This window comes from Pelobates fuscus, chromosome 5 (genome assembly GCF_036172605.1).
Source record: "Pelobates fuscus isolate aPelFus1 chromosome 5, aPelFus1.pri, whole genome shotgun sequence".
Lineage (NCBI taxonomy): Eukaryota > Metazoa > Chordata > Amphibia > Anura > Pelobatidae > Pelobates > Pelobates fuscus.
In genome coordinates, this window is record NC_086321.1 from 369,820,814 (window position 1) to 369,843,064 (window position 22,251).

The 22,251-nt window shown below is 43.2% G+C and overlaps 1 protein-coding gene across 1 annotated transcript in view; it reads left to right on the forward strand.

Moving 5' to 3' along the window:
• Window positions 1-22,251, forward strand: part of BPTF (bromodomain PHD finger transcription factor) — a 72,204-nt gene that overhangs the window by 9,104 nt on the left and 40,849 nt on the right. Inside the window, exons 2-4 of the mRNA XM_063456142.1 lie at window positions 3,955-4,777; window positions 21,077-21,294; window positions 21,864-22,058. Of these exons, the coding sequence (XP_063312212.1) occupies window positions 3,955-4,777; window positions 21,077-21,294; window positions 21,864-22,058 (1,236 nt within the window). The remainder of the gene's footprint in view (window positions 1-3,954; window positions 4,778-21,076; window positions 21,295-21,863; window positions 22,059-22,251) is intronic.

Sequence of the window (22,251 nt, forward strand, 5' to 3'; positions counted from 1 at the left end):
GCTTAGAATGCCCCTTTAACTGAAGCTATAAATCTACCAATAGTGTGGAAGACTAGTTCACATGCAGATGTGTGTGTGTGTGTGTATATATAGATAAAACGTATATACGGTGCTGACAGAATTGCCAGCAAAAGCTTAGATTAAAAATATTAAAGATCTTGCCTGAAGATTGCTCCCTGCAGATGTCCTGCACACGCAGGGCACCCTAAACTGGATGAGTCCGCAACTAAACTACACATATTGTATCACACACAGAACCACTCCTGTTCCAGCCTACCTAATGCTGCCATGGTGGAGATACACCACCGGGCTCACGGGGTTAAACTTTGTGTGTGCTAATACAGGCACTTCAAATCACTAAAGTGGTCATGGTGCTTGCAGTAACCATTTTAGTTATTAAAAAAACAAGAAAAGTCTGCATATCCGTGTGTGTTGCTAATGAGATGTTTGAGTGGCTAGTTATGCATTTGCGTTTTTGAGTTGCTATTTAGATGTTCAAGAAGCTGTGTGTTTGAACATGGCTAGCTTCACATGTTTGTGAGTGCATATAAATAGTTGTTTAAATGTTTGTGTGTCAATATGTTTAGGCCCTGTCTCCTAGGTTTTCTCCAAACCTTACATTACTTCTAAAAAAAAAAAAAAATATGACTGCCATGTCATTTTATGAAAGCAACCATCTTAGAGCATAGAAATTACCTGCAAGTATGTTGGATAGTGTAAACAACATAAATGGCACTCTACAATAATCTTTATTGGTAGCAGACATTGGAATAACACGAATAAGCTAAGGTCAGAATTACAAAGAGCAAAACAAACAATGAGGTAAACTGCGTTGATAAGGAGCACCTGGAATTAATTTTCAAGTAGCAAATAAATTAAGATGAAGCAATTATAGCGAATGAGACTTGCAAAGGCCCACACCACTTGGTATCAGTTGGGAATTAAAGGGATACTATGGGCACCCAGACTACTTCAGCTCATTGACGTGGTCTGGGTACAGTTTCCCTTTTGCCTTTAGTCCTGCAATGTAAAACATTGCAGTTTTTGAGAAACTGCATTGTTTACTTTGCAGCAATAAGACAGCCACTGGAGGTGCTTCTGGCATTTTACCTGCCTTTTTGTTCTTTAACGGATGCTGGCTCTGCATGAGGACATCTAGTGTCCGTGAGAACTCCATCGGAGAGCATTGATTCCAATGGAGAGGGGGGGGGGGGGGGGGAGGGGGGGATAATCGTTCTCCCAGCACCTCTTCAGCTGCACTGATTATGTAGAATTTACACATTGTGATTTCATCACACCTGGATGGCAACGATAGGCTGCCATCCAGGTGTGATGGGGCAGATTGAATTTTCAGTAATTGTGGTTGTGGTTATGCTATTGCTTAATGTAAACATTCAGTGTGTCCGCACCGCTAGTAGTCTCAGAACAGGTTTTTGGCCTCGTAATAGAAAGCAGCATGAATAAGTGCATGGAGTGAACACTTCTCAGATGGTTCTGGGTAGCAGATCTTGCTGGTCCATAGTGTAGCACTCTTTGATGACATGCCACTGCTCTCTAGTACACGATTTCTTTAAACGATTAACCTGAAACGCTCGGCATAATCCTGTAATCGGATTTAAGTGATCATATTTACAGGGTTATTCGCTAAAGGGACAATTCAAAGTGATTTTCGAATTTAAGGCCAAAATAGCCAAACTGAAAACATTCTCCAAGTCGAGAATGCTTTCAGTTTGGCTACTCTGGCCTTAACATTGAAATTCACTTTGAATTCTAACGTTAGTAAATCCTGTGTGTGTGTTCCCTTGTTTCTATCACCCTCTTTTCCTAGGGAATCGTAGCTCAGTGCTAGCTCCGCTCTGATCTTTAAAGGTACGGAAAGGTGACAGATTGCAGATCACACTTTCTCTTTGATGAAAAGTTGCTTTCATGCCAGACTTCAAGATGAAATCAGTGACTGATACATTTGTGACATGGGATTGTACGTTTGTTGGATTCTGATGCAGTGTCTGTATTTTTTATGTATTTAACTGAGGGGTCTACGATCTCAGAACATGCTGCAGCTACTAGTTTTGTAAATAGGGATTTACAGTGTTTGCATGCGACCGTTGTGGCTCAGTCGCTCACTCAGAGCTGAAGAGCAGATAGCAATATTTATGGTGTTCCTCACACAGTACTGAAATTCTGAATGAAATAGGAAGTATATTTTACCCGTTTCATTTCAGCAGGCGATGTCCAGTCTTGTAGTTGCAGGATTTTGCACATGTGAGACCTACAAGGAAGGATATGTTCTTTTGGAACTTAGCGTGACCTTGAAGATCTGAGTACCAGTGGCTGTGCATTATATAACGACACCTAAGAATGTAGAATTATGCTACTGTGCTTTGTATATCGGAGCCTGAGAGATTCCTTCTCTTTCTTGCTGTAATTACCTTGCATGCTTTTCAAATGGTGGACGAATGGCGCTATAATTGATTGGAGTTGTGCTTGCTAAGCATCTTTACATGTTTTATATGAGTTAGTGGCTGCTGCGTATTCCCTGAAACTGATAATTAAACTTTCCTCTTTTTTTTATTTTTTTTTCTTTCCTCCCCTTTTCTTACTTTACACGTTTTGCCGTCAAGCAGCAGCCTAGATGTTTGGTGTGCCATTTTACACAAGCTCTATAAATTTCTGTGCGCCCTAGAATTGTCCAAAGACTTGTGTCTCTGCCTGTCCTTAAATTCCTTTGCATTATCCTTTGTTCTTTTATCATTCCCCTTTATTTTTCACAGTGTTCTTTTTTTGCTTTTGCCACTAACCTCCTTAATCACCATTTTTTACTTTCTTTGCTTCTGCTGCTGTTGAGATGCTTCTCAACCCAGGGCCCCCTTCTTTTGACTCTGCCGGCAGGAACAGCTCTCATCTTAGAGAAATACTTCCCTCACCCCATCTCCCCTTCCCCTTTGCTGAGCTGTCTGAATGCTTGCTCTGCCTGTAATATAATTAATATGTTCTCATGGTCACTTTAATGTTGTCTCATTGTAACATGGCTTTTCCCCTTTGAAACTGACCGCCCTGCTTCACTGTCTCATGGTGGCATTGAGAAAGTAAAGTTGGTGGTTTAAGTAGTCTTATATCCACACACATACATATTACATTATTTTTCTGACTTCTTCAGTTTCTGTCACACCCTATGAAGTTCTTCCTATCCACATATTCCACCTGTGCATCCAGCTTCTATCTCCCAATCATGCTGGGTTTTGGTTGTTCTCGTCTCTCTTCGATTATTTTATCTTCTCTCTTCTCAGCCCCTTTCTCATTCTTGGGGATTTCTGCATAACTCATTAACTGAATATCTATGCTTCATGTATCAATCTGACAGTCACCAGTTCTATCTTCTCAAGGGATCCCTATACCAGATTTAAACTGTGAAAACCGAAATCGAAGTGTCACTAGGGTTAAACCAAATGACATCTGTATGGCTGCCTTGTTCGATGCCTTACATCATCGTATCAGACTTTCTCCTAACCTCGCACCATGACCACTACAATTCATATGTATGAATGAGTTTGGGCCTCATCCCCAGGTTTTAGTTTAACCCCTTTGGAACTTTTTGATATCCAACCCCTGTCCTGCTGCTCAGTGGGTTTGTGCATTGTTCATAACTGCAAAGATTTCCAGAGTGATGAAGGAAAATAAACCATCACAGTTAGAATTCTGTATTTTTCTTTTTTTCTTTTGCCATTGTGTCAAGGTGTAGTGTGCCAAGACTTTGACAAAAACAAGGACTTCACTATAACAGATGATCCTCCTGAAGCAATAGGGTAGTTTTAAAAAGACCAATTAAAATAACTCTATGAATCTGCATATTTTTGTTTGTTCATTATCTCTTTTAGAATGTTTTCTTTCTGTTTGTACTGCTGGCTAATACTTTATTTGTTTTACTGACACAGTTTTTTTTTTTCCTGTAAATAGGAAGGCGAAAACCCAGAATCCATCGTCCACGTTCACCGATATTTGAAGAGAAAGATATCCCTCCTTTGGAATTACCCAAGTCCTCAGAAGATCTGTTATTACCAAATGAGCACTTGCTGAATGTCATAGCCATCTATGAGGTGCTGAGGAACTTTGGCACGGTGTTACGACTATCTCCTTTCCGCTTCGAGGACTTTTGTGCTGCTCTAATGAGTCAAGAGCAATGCACACTGATGGCAGAGACTCACGTGGCACTTCTGAAAGCTGTTTTACGAGAAGAGGACACTTCAAATACTACCTTTGGACCTGCTGACCTTAAGGATAGTGTTAATTCCACTTTATACTTCATTGATGGTATGACATGGCCTGAAGTTCTAAGAGTGTATTGTGAGAGTGACAAGGAATACCATAATGTGCTTCCGTTCCAAGAGGTGGATGACTACCCGTATGGACCAATAGAAAGTAAGGTGCAGGTTCTGCTTTTTTTAGTGGATCAATTTCTAACTACAAACATGGCCCGTGAGGAGTTAATGTCGGAAGGGGTTATTCAGTATGACGACCATTGCCGTGTTTGTCACAAACTGGGGGATTTACTGTGCTGTGAGACGTGCTCTGCCGTTTACCACTTAGAGTGTGTGAAACCGCCGCTAGAGGAGGTGCCAGAGGACGAATGGCAGTGTGAGGTCTGCGTGGCCCACAAAGTGCCAGGCGTAAATGACTGTGTTGCTGAAATCCAAAAAAATAAACCTTACATCAGGCACGAGCCCATTGGCTACGACAGACACAGGAGGAAGTACTGGTTTCTGAACAGGCGAATTATTGTGTAAGTTTACAGTGTCTAAATTTGGCGTGCTGTCAGTACTTACCACTCAACTGTGCATGGTAGCTTGTAAATTGTCAGTGTGGTGACTGTTTTTCCATGGCTTGTATTTAGTAAGTATGTGGTTAACGAGGGAACACTTAGCTATTTTTTTTTTTAACAGGGAATATATCTTGATATTCATGTTAGAAATTTGTGTATTCATTTAGCAGTAGATTTCAGTTTCGGATTGTTAATAACCCAGTTTAATCTGTTAATAAGTGCTGTCTTCTGGACAGTTTGTGCTAGGTATCCTGACTGTAAGGGTAATGTTTACAGGACTCAATTATCCACTCACCCTCACTGGCAAATGTAAATTTAGCTCTAGTAAGGGCATTTCCAATTACCATGTCCACGTACCAAACGTGAGTAGCCAGGTAGTTTCTTGTTCCTGGAGGTTAATGACACCTGTCTGTAGTGTGAAGCACAGCAGCACCGGCTGATCCTAATTCTATTACAAGAGGCACAGCTACCGGGCAGCTCTCCCTGGAGTGATCCACTCGGTCATATCCCGAGTCCTATTTTATTGCAGTCGGCCACACTGGAGCTGTGTGACTGCTCCCTTTAGGAACATGGTTGAGGACCACCTCTCTGGTATAAACAAAAATAAATGGGGAGAAGAGAGCAGGGGGCAGGAAAATATACCCCCTGAATCCACATACAGCAATACATTTATTTACACACACAGTGATTACTCACTGAAATGCATTAATAAATGGGAGCTAGTTGTGCCTTCCTTCACTCCTGAGTTTGGTAGTTCAGTGAAAGAAAATGCTGAGTCCAAGCTGGGAAGAACATGAGTAGATGCTATAGACCTTCCAAATGGATATTTGCAATATCCCATAATCACACATTCCACTGTTAGTGAGAGATTAAAGATGGGTCTTTACTGCAAAGTCATTATTTACATCAAGTTGGCCAACGTTTGACATTAACCATGAGCTTTGATAAAGACTAAAGTTGTCCAAATTATTTAACTTGACTGTCCCTTTTAGGTTTGAATGTCTAATGAACTTTGTAGCCTCATGAGTGGGTTAGAGGCAATTAGGCTGGTCAAGAGGTAGCCTTGTGTGTAAAGGGACACTATGGTCACCAGACCCATGACAGCTAATGTAATTGTGTCTGTAGCCTGTCCCTGCAGGCTGAGCAATGCAAATGCCGTCTTTTCAAAAACAATGCAGTGTTTTACATTGCCGGTTAGTAAAATCTCTAGTAGCAGTCACTCAGACTGCCGCTAGAGGTGCTTCTTGTGTCAATGCTGCACTGTGTGCATCACTGGCGTTCTGCGTCTCCACGCTGAACACTCCCCATAGAGATACATGTATTCGGTGAATTTCTGTGTGGAGATGCTCATTGCTGTGCATGCACAATAGCCTTCCAGTGCTTTCTTATGGAAAAGCTTTGGATTGGCCAAGATCATCAAGATGATCCGCTGTTGTGGGGGAAGAGAGGAGTAAAATAGCCTTTTCACTCCACAAAAAGGGTGCCGGGGACCTAAACCTTAATTCCAGAACTATAGTGTTAGGAATACAAACATGTAGTGTTCCTTTAAAGCATCAACTCTCTCCCACAGCCATTCGCCAGACAGGTTAACTGGCTGCAATCAGAGAACTTTATCTGTATTTGCAGACATTGTCAGTAACCTAGTTAGGGATCTTCTCATCCATAACATAGAGATAAATATATTTCACTGCAACTATTAGTGAGAGACTGAGCAGCGTATGGGCCTGCTTGCATCACACTGAATTGTAGAGATCCTCTTGTGGGAATAAAAATGAAGTATTAGGAAAGTGCCGTCTTCTAATGGTTAATAATGGGAAGGCTGAAACATTCAGGCTCTTTGTTCTTTTAGTATTCCTTTCCTACTGCAAGGCACATTTATTGAAACGCATGTTGGGTGATTTAGCAAGATGATGGTCAGTATAAACACCTTCCATCGTCCAAACTCAATCTGTTAGATAATCTTACTTTATACAGACAAGAATATTTACAGCTCTGTTCCCTTTACTTTTACTGGAGTCCCTTGTGTGTGTACTGCAAATGCAGCAAAGAAAGCAATGGCCCTGAAAATAGCAATTGTTATTTCGAGCTATAGGTTCCTTTCTGCCCACCCCCCTTTGCAGCTAAGAATAAATGTTTAAAAGAGATTACTTGCCTCCTCTCCAGTGCTGGGAGTCCTCTGCTGTATCCTCCAACTCTAGTGATATCCTCTTCCAAGCTGATATCACCATCAATACCCTCCATTACTTTTCTTAGGGAAACATTGGATGGGAGATCCGCATGCATGGCGAAATGCAGGATTCCTCCAATCAAATGCTGTTGTTAGGGACATTTCATTCCCAGACTATTTTACATGGTTCTGGAGGAGAAAGCGGTCACTGGGTGTCTGTTTAACCCTAAAATAACTCCAGTGTTTCACATTGCAGGGTTAAAAGGACAGGGCTGCTGAACCCAGACCACCTCATTGAGATGAACTGGTCTGGGTAAACATTGTGTATCTTTAATGGTGACGTAGAGATATATACATGCGCTGTACTTCCTAAAGCAAAAAGGTTGATGCAAAAAAATGGTATTTACAAAAAAAGAAAAAAAATCTGTACATATTTTAATGTAGATATAGCATTCTATAAATTAGGTGGTAAACACTGCGCTATGCAAATGGTATTTTGGTACTCCGAACTGTGGCTCATGTGTAATCCTTTAATATTTGCTAATATTTGCCAGAAGTTGTTATGGTACTTTTTCAGTAAACCAAAAATGTTTAAATGTCTATCTGTTCCTGTCCAAATTAAAGAGAATTGAATTGCGTATATACGCTGAAGTAATTCAGTCTGACACACGGAGTTCAGGGTAAAATAACTTCGAGGAAATTTATTGGCAAGTGAAGTAAGAGCGGGCTCGCAGGCCCTTTTAAGAGGCATTTTGCGTCATCATTGATTATCAAGATATCAGTGAATAAACATCATTAATTGGATTAATTGTTAAGTGTCTGGATTAGTGTCCACCTATCAGTATAATTAATTGGCTCAAAAACTAAGTGGTTAGCTTCGTGTCCACCCACCGAGAGGTGGTATTGTTTTGGACACGGGTGGGGACAAGGGGCTCAAGCGCCATCTCCCTTAGCATGAGGTTTACTCGGTGGAAAGGGGGGCATGAGCGTCATTTTACACGGTCAGTGATGTCAGGTCTTGTGGTCAGGTGCAAGGTCTCTTATGAATAGAACATTTCATTACTACAGTGTTCTCATGGCCTTGTCTTTATACTATGTTGCGAGTTAGGGGAAATTCAGCAGTTCCTGGGTAGTCATGTCTTTATGGAAAATACAGTCTTTGTCTATTGTGTTAGTTGTGCTGGGAAATTCTGTCATGTAATGTAGTTTTGAAATGGAGAAGTCAGGTTATGAGGACAAAATGGAGGATTTGTCATAGTATCAGGTTAAAACGGAGTTAGTGCAATAATTCAATACAAGTTCAATAAAGATTTTTAATAATTCTACATCAGTCCCCCCTATGAAATGTTAGATTCTAAGAGATAAAACTTTATTTGTTAATACCAGAAGACGTGTTAGCCCAAAGGCACAGAAACACCATGGCCGCTAGCTAGGAGTTAATGCAAAGTGCAAGTCTGTCCCTAATTCTGACCCTAACAGGCTAACTCATCGTCAGTATGGCTCACTTCACACCCATGGGTGGCCCATGGCGGCTTGCCCACCACTTCTCCACACGGGGCCTTTACCATTCACTGACAGATGCTGTCCCTAAGATGGTCCCTTCCTAGAACTCTCGCACTTTATCATCAAAAGGGATAGATTGCAGCGGCAAACAGGGTGAGTTGAGATCCTGGAAATCTTGGTCATCAACTTCAAGATGTGTGAAAGTGGGTGCCGCTTGGTCAACAGTCTTCGTGAGGGATTTTCTCAGACAAGGGAAGACACGACAAAAGAGAAGAGCAAAGATAAAGAGAAAAATTAGTATTGCCATACCAATATGCATTAAAGCCTTTTGCCAACCCGTCATCCAACCAAACCATCTGTCCCAGGGATCTTTTATCCCAGAATTCCTTTTCAACTCTTCAGAGAGCTCATTTAATTTTGCTATAGCTAATGTAACTTTACCATTAGGGCCTGTGTTTTCTGGGATGTAAGTACAACATGTCATGGTGTCGGGCAAAATTTTACATACTCCTCCTTTTTCGGCTAGGATCATATCTAGGGCCATTCTATTCTGGAAGGCCATTTGGGATGTGGCCTGCAATTGTTCGGCTAATCCCTGGAGGGCATCTCTGGTGTAATTAACAAAACGTTGTTGGTTGTAATAAATGTAATTTATCCAATTTAAATTCTTGTTTGCGGTAACTATGGTAAAAAGTGATTCAAACCCTGCAGCAACTTCATCTCTTGCTTTAAACTCATTGGGTACCCCCCTAGGCACCCCAATGGCATCAATGTAAATGTGAGGATCAAAACTTCCTTTTACTGGGGCTTCACGCTTAACCTTAGTGTGGCTGGACTCATGGGTGTTGAGGTGTGTGTCAGAGATAATGTGTATGGGCATAATGGCCTTAGTCAAAGTACACTCCCCCCACCATTCCTTGTCCATTCTGGATCTTAGCTGTAAATCCCCACACAACCAGTAAATGTCTCCTAATGACCTAGTGTGATGTTGCAGCAAGTGTACTGGAACAGTTCTGTATGTAGCACAATAACCTTTGGAAAAGTTACCCACAAATTTACCAATCCCATCGTACATGGCATAGCAAGTGTAATTACCTTTAAATACGGTAATACCATCAGGGGGTTTGACATCTTTGGCTAGAAGAGGATACTCTGCTGTCCATGCTTGACATATGGACCTGTTAAAATTGTAGTGATAGGCAAAAAGACTCAAAACACAATTTTCTACATCTACTGGTAGGGTCAAAGGCACAGTGCCCAGATGGGGCCGGGCACCACCACACACATAGCATGCGGTTCTGTTATGTTTGTTGGCATTATATTTCATCCATTCTAACCAAAGGTTAACATCATTAAAACCTGTTTCAGCGGCCATAGTATCTTCAAAGGTGGGGTTAGCAATATGGCCATCATGTCTTTAACCCCTTAAGGACACATGACATGTGTGACATGTCATGATTCCCTTTTATTCCAGAAGTTTGGTCCTTAAGGGGTTAAAGGACTGGATGTGTGGTTTTAATGGGTTTGTGACCATGTGAGTAGTTCCTTGCCACTCATGAGAATTACACATATCTTTAAGGTAGAAATGCCCTAATTTAGTATAGGAACCCTTTTTCCAATACATTCCCAGTACATATCGGTCTGCATCTGTTGGACTTGGATGCTCAACATTTAGAATTAATTTCATTGGTGTGCCTCCTCCAGGCTTTCTCAGAGTCATTCTTTGAAGGAGGGACCTACCATGATCATCTACTTTAGATAAGGCACTTTTTGGCTTGTAACCCCAGGAAGGCCCGGCATTCCATCCCGCCGCCCCCCAATGGTCACAATTGTGCCCCCATTGTCTGTCAACTACACAAACATATGGGTCTTTTGCATGAGGGATATCTCTATAGATATTCTGGATTTGTGATGTAGTGAATGGGCATTCTACGATGTCACAATAATCAAAGGTATAGGTGGCCACGCGGGTACATGATGAATTATACCAGAAGGTGTACCCACTAACATCTTTAGTGATGGCTACTTGCTGGGCCTTAATTAAACTAAGGAGACCATGTACCAGAGGTACATGGTTGTGCGGTATCTGCTTCCTCTGGGGCAGGAGACTTCTTGCAGTGGGAAGCGTGGATCCAATGTGGCCTGCCGGCCAATTTGACGGAAGTTGCGGTGATCAGGAGAACTTGGAATGGCCCGTCAAATCTTGGTTCCAGGGTATTTTTCCGCACAAACTTCTTAACCAGAACCCAATCTCCGGGAAGCAGGTTGTGGGTACCTGTGTCCAAATCAGGATCTGGAATTGAAGAGAAAACTTGGGCATGTATTTTGTTCAAGGCACTTGCAAGTTCAGTTACATAGTCTACTAAAACATCAGATTGAAGCTGTAACTGCTGCGGATAATAACCTAGTCTGGGTGCTGTCCCAAATAGAATCTCATATGGGGATAACGAATGCTTCCCTCTAGGTGTGTGCCTAACGCTGAATAAAGCTATTGGCAGGCTTTCTGGCCAGGGCATCTTTGTTTCTTGTGACATTTTTAACATTCTGGCTTTTAGAGTGCCGTTCATGCGCTCTACTTTACCACTACTTTGTGGGTGGTAAGGGGTGTGAAAGGCTAGGGTCACCCCCAGAGCAGTCCAAATTTCTTTAGTCACTGTTGCTGTAAAGGCTGGGCCCTGATCACTTTCAATGACTTCTGGAAGTCCAAATCTACACACAATATCTGCAAGTAGACGTTTAGCCGTTGTTTTGGCAGTGATATTGGTCACTGGGTAGGCTTCTGGCCAGCCTGAGAACATATCCACTATTACTAGTGCATATTCATGAGGCCCACTCTTGGGCATTTGGATGTGGTCAATCTGAATTCTCTGGAATGGGTACATGGGTTTTGCTAGGTGTTTTGCAGGCACCTTGACTGGTCTTCCTGGATTGCATTTTGCACAAATGACACAGGCCCTACAGAAGCTGTTAATCAATGTTGTGATTCCAGGTGCTTCATAATACTTTTGAATGAGGGCAGCCATTAGGTCTTTTGACAGATGTGCAGGTCCATGTGCCCATTGGACAACTGCTGGATATAAATTCTTTGGAAGGCAAAATTTAGAGTTGTTGTAATAAATTCCGTCCTTTAGGACGGCTCCTTTCTTCTTCCATTTCTGGATTTCTTCAGGGGTAATTGTAGCTTGCTGTTCTCGCAGAATTCTTAGGTCAGTAGGAAGAGTTTGCAAGGTAAAGATAGGAACTTCTTCTTCTTGGCCAGACACTTCTTCATCCACTTCCTGCAAATCTCTGGCCGCTTGCTTAGCAGCCTGGTCAGCCAAATGGTTGCCCTTTGCTTCATCTGTATCCAACTTCCCATGTGCCTTAACTTTCAAAACGGCCACTTCTTCAGGGAGTAGGAGGGCATCCATTAGTTCCTTGATTGCAGAGCTGTGTTTGACTGGTGTACCGGCAGTGGTAAGAAATCCCCTTGTCTTCCAAATGAGGCCGAAGTCATGTGCCACACCCAGAGCATATCTCGAATCTGTATAGATGTTGGCACGCTTTCCTTCTGCAATTTTGCACGCTGAGGTCAGGGCTTGTAATTCAGCTTCTTGCGCAGACATTGCTGGCGGTAGAGATGATGACTTGAGAACTTCCTCTGTTGTGGTTACGGCATATCCTGTGTGGTATTTTCCTTCTTCATCAGCATACCTTGAACCGTCCACAAACAGGGTAAAATCCGGATTTGGTAACGGATTCTCATGCACGGTTGGTAAGTGCACTGTTTCCATCTTCATCTGTTCAAAACAGTCATGAGGAGTTTCTGGGTCATAGTCATTCACTATGACCAGGTCTCGAAATTCTTTTTCCAGGAAATGGCGTGGCCATGCTTCAAGAAGATCAGTTGTTGTGTATTTGACTACGCCATTTTCTTGTAGCTGTGATTCATCCATGGCGGCCCATAATTTTGCCATAGGCCCAAGATCATTCCATGATTTTGTTTTCAACTTGGTAACAGGGATATGTGGAATAGCAGTATCCCAATGGCGGTACAGGTAATTGAGTTCTGGGGGCAGTTGGATCAGGACCATGCTATTACCTTCAGAGTCACAATAGAAATCTTGAGCAGTGAGCTTCACTTCAATCCAGTGGTAAAGCTCATCTTCGTAGCAAGGTTCAGGAGCAATGTTTGGCTTGTACCACATGGTACAGAAGGCATAATCCGGGCCTTCACAGAGAGGTGTCTTGTCTTCGTAAAATGTTAAATGTGGATGCATTATTTTCTTGATACATCCACAGAGAAGGTAGATGTAGGTTTCATCCGTGACAAATCCATAGTAGATACCCCCCTCAGGGAGTGGAAGAAGAGTGGATGGGTTAAGAACTTGACATCTTTGTATAGAAATGTTGTCAGGTAGAAGAAGATGACATTGCAGACGCAAGTGTCTAGCAGGAGACACGTGCTTGAGCTGGACTTGGTTGATAATGGCAGAGATGTCATGAGGGGCCAAAACAACCAGAGGGTGGCCAAGGACCAGGTCTGAAGTTCTTTCAATGAGTTCTCTTGCAGCAAAAACAGCCCTAAGGCTAGAAGGGGTCCCTCTGGCCACAATGTCCAGTTGGCATGAGAAGTATCCAATAGGCCTCTGGCGGCCTCTTAAGTCATTAGTTTGGGTAAGAACTCCTGTAGCATGGCCTTGTCTTTCAGAGACAAATAATTTGAAAGGTTTGGTATAGTCTGGTAGGCCCAAGGCAGGAGCAGAAGCAATGGCACGCTTAAGAGATTTGAAATTGGCCAGAGCTTCATTGGTCAGGCAGAATGGGTCTGTCTTGAGTGCATCATAGAGAGGTTGCATAAGTAGAGAGGCTTCTGGGATCCATGCTCTGCAATAGGTAATGAGGCCTAAGAAGGCATGAAGAGATTTTGAAGTCCTTGGGGGTGGAATGTCCAGAACTGCTCTGACTCGGTCCCGAGTGAGATGTCTGGTACCTTGAGATAAGCAATGTCCAAGGAAAATAACTGAAGGTTGGCAGAACTGCAGCTTGAGAAGTGAAGCTTTGCATCCTTGTTCTGCCAAATGGCAAAGCAGACTAATTGAACACTTTTCAGTAGTGGGTATATCATCTCCACAGAGCAGTAAATCATCCACATACTGGAGCAAAACAACTTCTGGGTGTTCAGCTTGCCATGGGTCAAGGATGGTACACATGGCCTTTGCAAATTGACTTGGAGAATTTTGTGCTCCTTGGGGCATGACAGTCCATGTATACTGTTGCATTTCATGAGTGAAAGCAAACAAGTATTGACAGGATGGATCCAGCGGAACACTGAAAAAGGCATTAGCTAGGTCAATGACTGTGAAGTACTTTGCAGATGGAGGGACTCCTGAGAGCAGAGTGTGAGGGTTTGGTACAATAGGGGTGTCCAGAACAGTTGCTTCATTGACAGCACGGAGGTCCTGAACCATCCTGTACTTCTCTGGCTCACCTTTTGGAGTTTTCTTCTTCACAGGAAACAATGGAGTATTACATTCTGATTTGCATTTCACTAGAGCACCCTTCTCCAAGAGTGCTTTGATTTGGATAGAAATGGCTGCAGCCTGTGCTGGTTTTAGAGGATATTGTGGTTTCCTTGGTAACTTAGCTCCTGGAATAAGCTTTACCACCACAGGCGGAACATTTAGGTGACCTATGTCCTCTGGGCCTGAGGACCATAACCTAGTAGGCACCTGCGTTTTTAACACATCTGGGAAATTGGACCTTGGTTCTGCTGCCTCCCTACGGGGTTCTTCTAATTGCAGCATCAGGGGTAGGGAGCACAAGGCAGAGGTGTCTGAAACAGATAGAGGTGTAGACATTTCTACCTGTCCATCTGGAGTGAAGGTTATAGATGCCTGCAGGCGTGAGAGGACATCAGCGCCTAACAGGTTAATTGGGCATGTGGAGGATACTACAAAACGAGCAAGTAGGCTTGTGCCAACTCGCAGAGGGGATGTTAGAGGACTGTGTCTTGGTTGGCCATCCACTCCAACACAGGAGACATCAATATTTGACAAGAAAGATGGGTCTGGCGGGTCTTGTTCTCTTAGAACACTTCGGGCTGCACCTGTGTCAACAAGAAATGTGGTAGGTTGGCCTTCAATGGGTAAAGTCACTGTGGCAAGTGCCCCCCCCCCCCCCTTATCCCCTGTAGACACTGCCATGACAGGGGTTAGTTACACAGGTTTGCCAATTTCCTAATCATCTGGTTCCTCAACAATTGGAACCGTTTTCTCGGCCTTAGGGGCCGGGGCAGGTTTGGAAGGCTTTCTGGGCTCCCCTGGTTCCCTTCTAGGTTCTGGGCAATCACTTCTATAATGTCCTGTAGCTTTGCAATTAAAACAAGTTACATCCTCCAGTTTAGCACCCTTGGGGGCAGGGGAGGAGCGGGCCACCATGATGGGAGCTGGATTGGGTCTTCTGGGGGGTCTGAGCAGATTCCAGACCTCTAGCAACTAGGAGTAAAGTATCCAGAGGAACAACCTTATATTCAGGGCGTGCAGCAATGATTCCCTTGCGTATGGAGTCTTTAACACCTTGGACAAACGCACCTGACAGCATTTGTGAATGAATTTTGTCAGTAAGATCAAATCCCAAATCTGTAAACATTTGATACAGTCTTGCATGAAATCTTTCTACAGATTCACCTTTGTCCTGCACAACATCAGTAAGGCCAGCAGCCTGATCTGCAAGCTTATCTTAAGCCCAGTCTTTCAATTGGTTGCAAAAAGTTACTCTGGAGGGGTAATCAACATCAGTTGTAAGCAGATCTGTACTGAGGTGGCGGGCCATGCTGGGCCAATATGCATCCCCTGCTTTAATAGCACAAATGCTCAGTAGGTCACGCCAGGCGGCGGAATAAGTCTTTTGAATCTGAACTATCCCTCGGTAAAAAGGCATAGGCTGCTTCTCTGGGTCAGGGAGAGATTTCATTAAAGCACTAGCTTGTGTGGGGTTAAAGGCAACATATTTAGGAGGGGCCCGTTCTCCCCGACCCTTATGGCCGAAGGGATCTTCAATAGAGCGGTGGGCCAAGACTCCCGCAGCCTCCAATGAATCCTGAGACAGCCTGTCATCCTCTTCCTCATCTAATTCTATGATCTAGGTCCTTCTGCGTGAGGGGATCACCTGAGGTGACAGAGCCGGGGGATGAGAAGGAGTCCCGGAGGCGGGAGTCGCCATTGGGTCATAATCTTGGGATCGGTAATCGCCGGGAAGCACCGGCATCAGGGGTGCTGAGTGACTAGGGGCCGCCATATTGGAGGCGGGGAAGGAAGTTGCATTGGGGTTAAGGGAAGAAGCGGCGGCCATGTTGGATGTGGGCACATCCGGGGCAGACTGTACCGGACTGGGCATGACCGGAACCTGGGGAGTGGCTTGGGGAAAGGGGTATGGGTAATTTGGATAGGGCATGGACATAGGGTAAGGGAAGGGGTATGGCCAAGCCATCTGGGCGGGGGCTGGGGCGGAACCTGGAGAAGGCAGGAAAGTTGGGTAGGGATTAGCAAGGGAGAGGATGGAGAAGAATCAGTAGAGGCGGGTGAAGGAGGAGCCGGAGTGGGTTCAGCAAGATTGACAGTGGCAGGGGAGGAGGGGTTAGCTAACTGGGCAGATGCAGATGGGAGGGTAGGATTATCAACGGAGAGAAAGTGCAGGGAAGGAATGGCAGATGAGATGTTAGGATTAGACACAGAAGGTGTTTTAGGGATGGATGAGGATGATGGGAGTGTTAGGGAAGGAGAAGGGGAAAAGAAAGATCCATCAGAATTCAGGACCGGGCAAACGGGGGAGGTGGCGGGATGGGCGTTGGGATGATTGGGAGTGGGGAACATAGTCAGCTGGCTATCACCTATTGCTGACTGAACCTTGGGGATAGACATCCCCTGGGCGCCATTTTGGGGCGCTGGCTGAGGAAAAGCCCCAGCAACACAGTTATTAGGATACACAAACAATTTCACACCCTTGTGAATTATTTCTTCCTCAACCCAACCTTCTTGCTGAATAGCCTTCGCTACTCTGTACCATGCTTCAGCTGTCTTTAATAAATCATTATTTGCAAGCTTGCCTTTCTTCTCCATCAGTAATCTACGCCAACTTTCTGGCTGTAATCTACCACATGTCGGCACAGCAATTTTACACACTTTAGCAATCTTTTCAACACCTTTAACCATCTCCTCACCCTCTCTGTCTTCAACTAAATCACATGCTAGCCAGCCCTTACTGGGCTTACTCAATTCCTGCCCCATATTCCCCCTTCCCCTACACCAGCGTCCTAGATACAGGGAAAGATAAGGAAAATTGAACAAGAACGTCTACAATGCTCGACTGCCACTTGAGGAAGGTGGGTCCTACTCAAGTGCGTCTTCCCAAAACGTAGACTAGTCACTGAATCCGCCTACCCGGGGTGGTAGACACGGATTGGAGCGAGGTGAGAAGTGTGTGACCAATCACTTCTCTATTAAGAGGAATGGGAGTGGATAGTGTAATAGTACAGGAAGTGCAGAAAAGGTAAAAATCCTTAGAGACAGACACAGGAGTTTGAATGACTCCTAATTAAACAAACAAGACAACAATACAGTTGAAATACAGTGCATGCATCACAGTTCAAATAAAATCAACAGTAATTCCTTTCCTTTACTCATGTGACCCAAGTCACCTCCCTCAACCTCGTAGTGTCCCCGCTCGGAGAACGACTTTCGTAAGTCTCACTACCAGCGGCCACAGGAAACGGCAACCATCTCCGACCCGAATCCTGTCTAGCCTCCCTCAGTACAGCAGTCCACAAAGTGTGGCCACCTCTATCCTCACTCCCGTAGTGCCCCTATAAAACCCACTTATAAGTCTCACTACCACGTGATGCGGAAAACAAGCAATGCCTACTTGAATCCCCCCAGGAGACCCCTACCACAAATTAAATAATCAGGAAAGCCCCCAACTTCAGCGCTAAAAGCTGTAGGGTCCGGGGTCAGGAAAGCCCCCAACTCAACACTTAGAGCCGGAGGGTTCCGAAGCGCACAGTGAAGCTAGCTAGGCTATCACAGGAAACTATGAGTCTACACAGTTCCCACAGTTCCAACAAACCTCTTTTTCCATACAGCCACAGCCACAGCCACAAGGCTCCTAAAAGAAGTAAACAGGCAAAGAAGACCCCCAGGAAAACTTCCACAGGTCAACCCCCCTTTTTCCCTACAGCCACAGCCACGTGGCTCCTAAAAGGAGTAAAACAGGCAACAGGACTCCAGGCAAATCCCCCGGGTCCACCCCCCTTTTATCCCAAAAGGGGGAGACGAATAAACACTCAGCCCGGGCACTCAAACTAGACCATGCCAATACAGACACACCCAGGCAACAGACTAAATGCAGGTAAATAAATGGGTAATGAGACCCCGGGCAAGATATTACCTGTCTTTGATGTCCTCCCGGGAAGCAGTCACAGACACGTGGACGGGTCAATCAAAGGGGCCGGAACATACCGGTGGCTCTGCAGAAGTCTCTACCATGTACCTGGAGGTGATCAATCTCCTTTCCTTCCCCCCGGATTCCTCCGTCCAACTGCGTCTTCCTTAGGACGGCTCACCGGCCAGACATAGCCCGGGGTCCCTGTTCGGGCGCCAAAGTTGTTATGGTACTTTTTCAGTAAACCAAAAATGTTTAAATGTCTATCTGTTCCTGTCCAAATTAAAGAGAATTGAATTGCGTATATACGCTGAAGTAATTCAGTCTGACACACGGAGTTCAGGTTAAAATAACTTTGAGGAAATTTATTGGCAAGTGAAGTAAGAGCGGGCTCGCAGGCCCTTTTAAGAGGCATTTTGCGTCATCATTGATTATCAAGATATCAGTGAATAAACATCATTAATTGGATTAATTGTTAAGTGTCTGGATTAGTGTCCACCTATCAGTATAATTAATTGGCTCAAAAAACTAAGTGGTTAGCTTCGTGTCCACCCACCGAGAGGTGGTATTGTTTTGGACACGGGTGGGGACAAGGGGCTCAAGCGCCATCTCCCTTAGCATGAGGTTTACTCGGTGGAAAGGGGGGCTTGAGCGTCATTTTACACGGTCAGTGATGTCAGGTCTTGTGGTCAGGTGCAAGGTCTCTTATGAATAGAACATTTCATTACTACAGTGTTCTCATGGCCTTGTCTTTATACTATGTTGCGAGTTAGGGGAAATTCAGCAGTTCCTGGGTAGGCATGTCTTTATGGAAAATACAGTCTTTGTCTATTGTGTTAGTTGTGCTGGGAAATTCTGTCATGTAATGTAGTTTTGAAATGGAGAAGTCAGGTTATGGGGACAAAATGGAGGATTTGTCATAGTATCAGGTTAAAACGGAGTTAGTGCAATAATTCAATACAAGTTCAATAAAGATTTTTAATAATTCTACATCAATGTTACCTACCAGTCAGGGTGTGCCCATCTCTTACTGTGAAGCTCCATGTGTGAGACCATGAGGGGATTTGTCCTTACAGCACTTTATCTGATTACAAATGACACCATCACACTCTCACACATGAAACAACTGAACTGAACTGCTAATTAGGAAGATTTGACCAGGGATTTACAAATTGTAAGCCAAAGATCTGTGAATTGTTTCAGCCTGAAATTTGTCTATGCCCCACTCACCTTACATGACTCCTGTGTGCACCAATGGATGATGCATAAACTGATCAATCAATACATTTCCTGTAAAATAGGTTTTTCCTTCCAGCTTTCTTGTGGTCTCCTGACATTTATTAGCAAAGTTGACAAAATAAGGCTAAAACAGACACCACCTATTGAGTCCTTTAGAATGAGGCGCAGTAAATTTATAAAGCAGGGATCCTGTATCCACTACAAAGGCTGTGGCCTAGGTTATGTCATGTTTGCTAGCCCTGGCTCATTGTGTACTCGTGGTTTCTGCCGAGCTTGAAGTATCAGATCTTCCTTTGTATGATGTCATTGTATGATTTAATCCATGTTCACTACACAGTCTCCTTTCCAGTTAGAGAACTGAAATAACGAAGGGACAAAGAATATATCTTTGTTTGACTGACAGGGTTATTCAATAAAGCGTTGATTTTCAGAAATTCAACATCAATTTCAAATTATTTGCCAGAGAAGCCAAACTAATAACACGGAAAACAAATTTTCCTAGCAATTTACCTTTAAGTGATTAACTCAGAATTTTAGGTTTAACGCCAAAAATAACCAAACTACAATATAGAATTGCCTTGGACAATTTTTAGAATGCCTCTATTTTGTCATAAAATCACGTTGAATTCCTGTCAATGTTCACATTGATGAATAACCTTATGTCAGCCCAAAATACAGATATGTGACACGATTTAAATGGTTACCTTGTCTCTATTTGAATCATTTATACAAAGCATTGATATGGAGTTAGGGGCCAATATTAATGAAGGCAGATTTAAATTTTTACATTTTGTTTGTTTTGTGAACACAATTAAGGTCTGAGATTATTTGTGATATGGTTAACATGTGTTGGATAATTTATTAAACTTAAAGTACTATATACTCTGTGCTTTGCATCCAGAGAAAATAATTGTTTTATATGCTGTTTCTATACTTCCTGATTATTTAGGATTTTCTTAATGGTCTTTGTCATTTGTAAAATCAGTTTATTGCTTGATGTATACTTAATGCGGTTTTATTTCTGCCGCCTTGTATTTTTAACACTTTTTTCAGAGATTTTTAAAAGTGTTCCTAGCAGAATATGATCTAAATTTGGAGCAATTACCATAGCAATTTTAATGGAGTCAGCACTCTATTGTTTTCCATGGTAACTGCCCCACATTTTTAATATTGGTTAAAGTGGAACTCTACGTATATCCATCCCTAAAGCTTGTTGCAGTGCTTATGGTGTAGAAAAGCAATGTGTGCTGCATCAGAATCCTGATGAAATTGGGGCACAATGCTGCTTTATAGACCAAATTAAAAGACCACTATAGGCACCCAGACCACTTCAGCTCAATGAAGTGGTCTGGGTGCCAGGTCCATCTAGGGTTAACCCTGCAGCTGCAAACATAGCAGATTCAGAGAAACTGCTATGTTTACATATGGGTTAATCCAGCCTCTAGTGGCTGTCTCATTGACAGGCGCTTCCGCACTTCTCACTGTGATTTTCACAGTGAGAAGACATTGCCGTTCATAGGAAAGCATTGAGAAATGCTTTCCTATGGACTGACTGAATGCACACGCGGCTCTTGCCGCGCATTCGGTGGAAGAGGGAAGAGAGTCTCCAGCACCGAGGGAGCCCGGCGCTGGAGAAAGGTAAGTGATTAACCCCTTCCTCTCCCTAGAGCCTGGCGGGAGGGGGGCCATATTAACTATATAGTGTTATAGTTTGTTTTCCTGGCACTATAGTGGTCTTTTAACTAGTGAACTCAACTCCCTTAATGCTCTGCTATCCTGTTTATGTTGCAGAGAATCATTGGTTACAACATATTCCGTTTCAGTAGTAAAAAACAAAATGTTAATACTTTAAACCTGGGTGCTTTTCATGTTTAAGCTTTTGCCACTTCTTTCCCCCACTTATCCATTCACCTTATTTCTTGTGTTGTGTTCAGAGAGGAGGATTTAGAGACGACCAAGAGAATCTGGTACTATAGCTCCAAACTTCAGCTTGCCGAGTTAGTGGAGTGCCTTGACACGGATTACTGGGAATCTGACCTCTGCAAGACCCTGGAGGAAATGCAAGAGGAAATACACAAACATATGGACATAACGGAAGATCTAACCAATAAAGCACGCGGCAACAACAGATCCTACCTGTCTGTGGTGAATGGTACGTGGCTGCAGGGACACACACACATAGATCAGGTCACCATTAGCCTAGTGCTGCTATAGGATATGTGGATTTAAATTCGTAATTTCTTTATTCGAATTGGTTGTCATTTCTCTTGTAGATTTTAAGGAGACATATATCATAGTTAAATAACTGTAACAGGGAATTACAGTGATTTAGTTACAAAATGTAAACAAAGCTAAATATTACATTTGTTGCCCACAATTTTGAATTGTTTAATCTTACATGAATGCGATAGACCCTAATTTGTGCGGTCTGTTAAAGGTGCATTCCATACAAACACCATCTTTTGGGGTTTTTTCAGTTGGTGGCTTAAAAAATAGCTGTATTTTATTAAAATGTGGTTTTATATATCATTTTTGTTTTGTAATTAAAACAAATGTTTTGGTGCATCTTAACCATACCTCTTGTCCACCCTCAACCTTTCTAAATATATTACGTCTTTGCTTTTTAGTGTTATATGTTTGCTTAGAATCATTGTTTTTGAGTGGTCAGCACTTGTATTCATGCTTTCTTTGCTTTAAAAAAAAAAATTCCTTTTTATACAGAAGAATTAATGGAACATGTGAAGGCCAAACAAGTTGAAACAGAAGAAAACAACCCCTCAGAAGACAATAGGACTGGTGAAAAAACTGGTGAGACAGACACTGACAAGAGCAAGGAGCAGACACCGGATGCCAAGCAAGACGCAAGTAAGGAAGATCCCAAACCAGCAGCGGAACCTGAGAAAACAGACCTGGGGGGTGAGTAAGAACACTTGGTTATTTGGGACCCTGATAGCGTTTGAATGGAATGTTAGTCAGATTTGTTCTCCACTTCGACTAGATTCACAAGTACTGATAGCTTCTGACCTAAGGCTGTTCTTAGCGTAAAACAACAAAATAACATCCTTGTTTGGCAAAACATTTTTTGTGGGTTTTTTTTCTGGTTTATGGT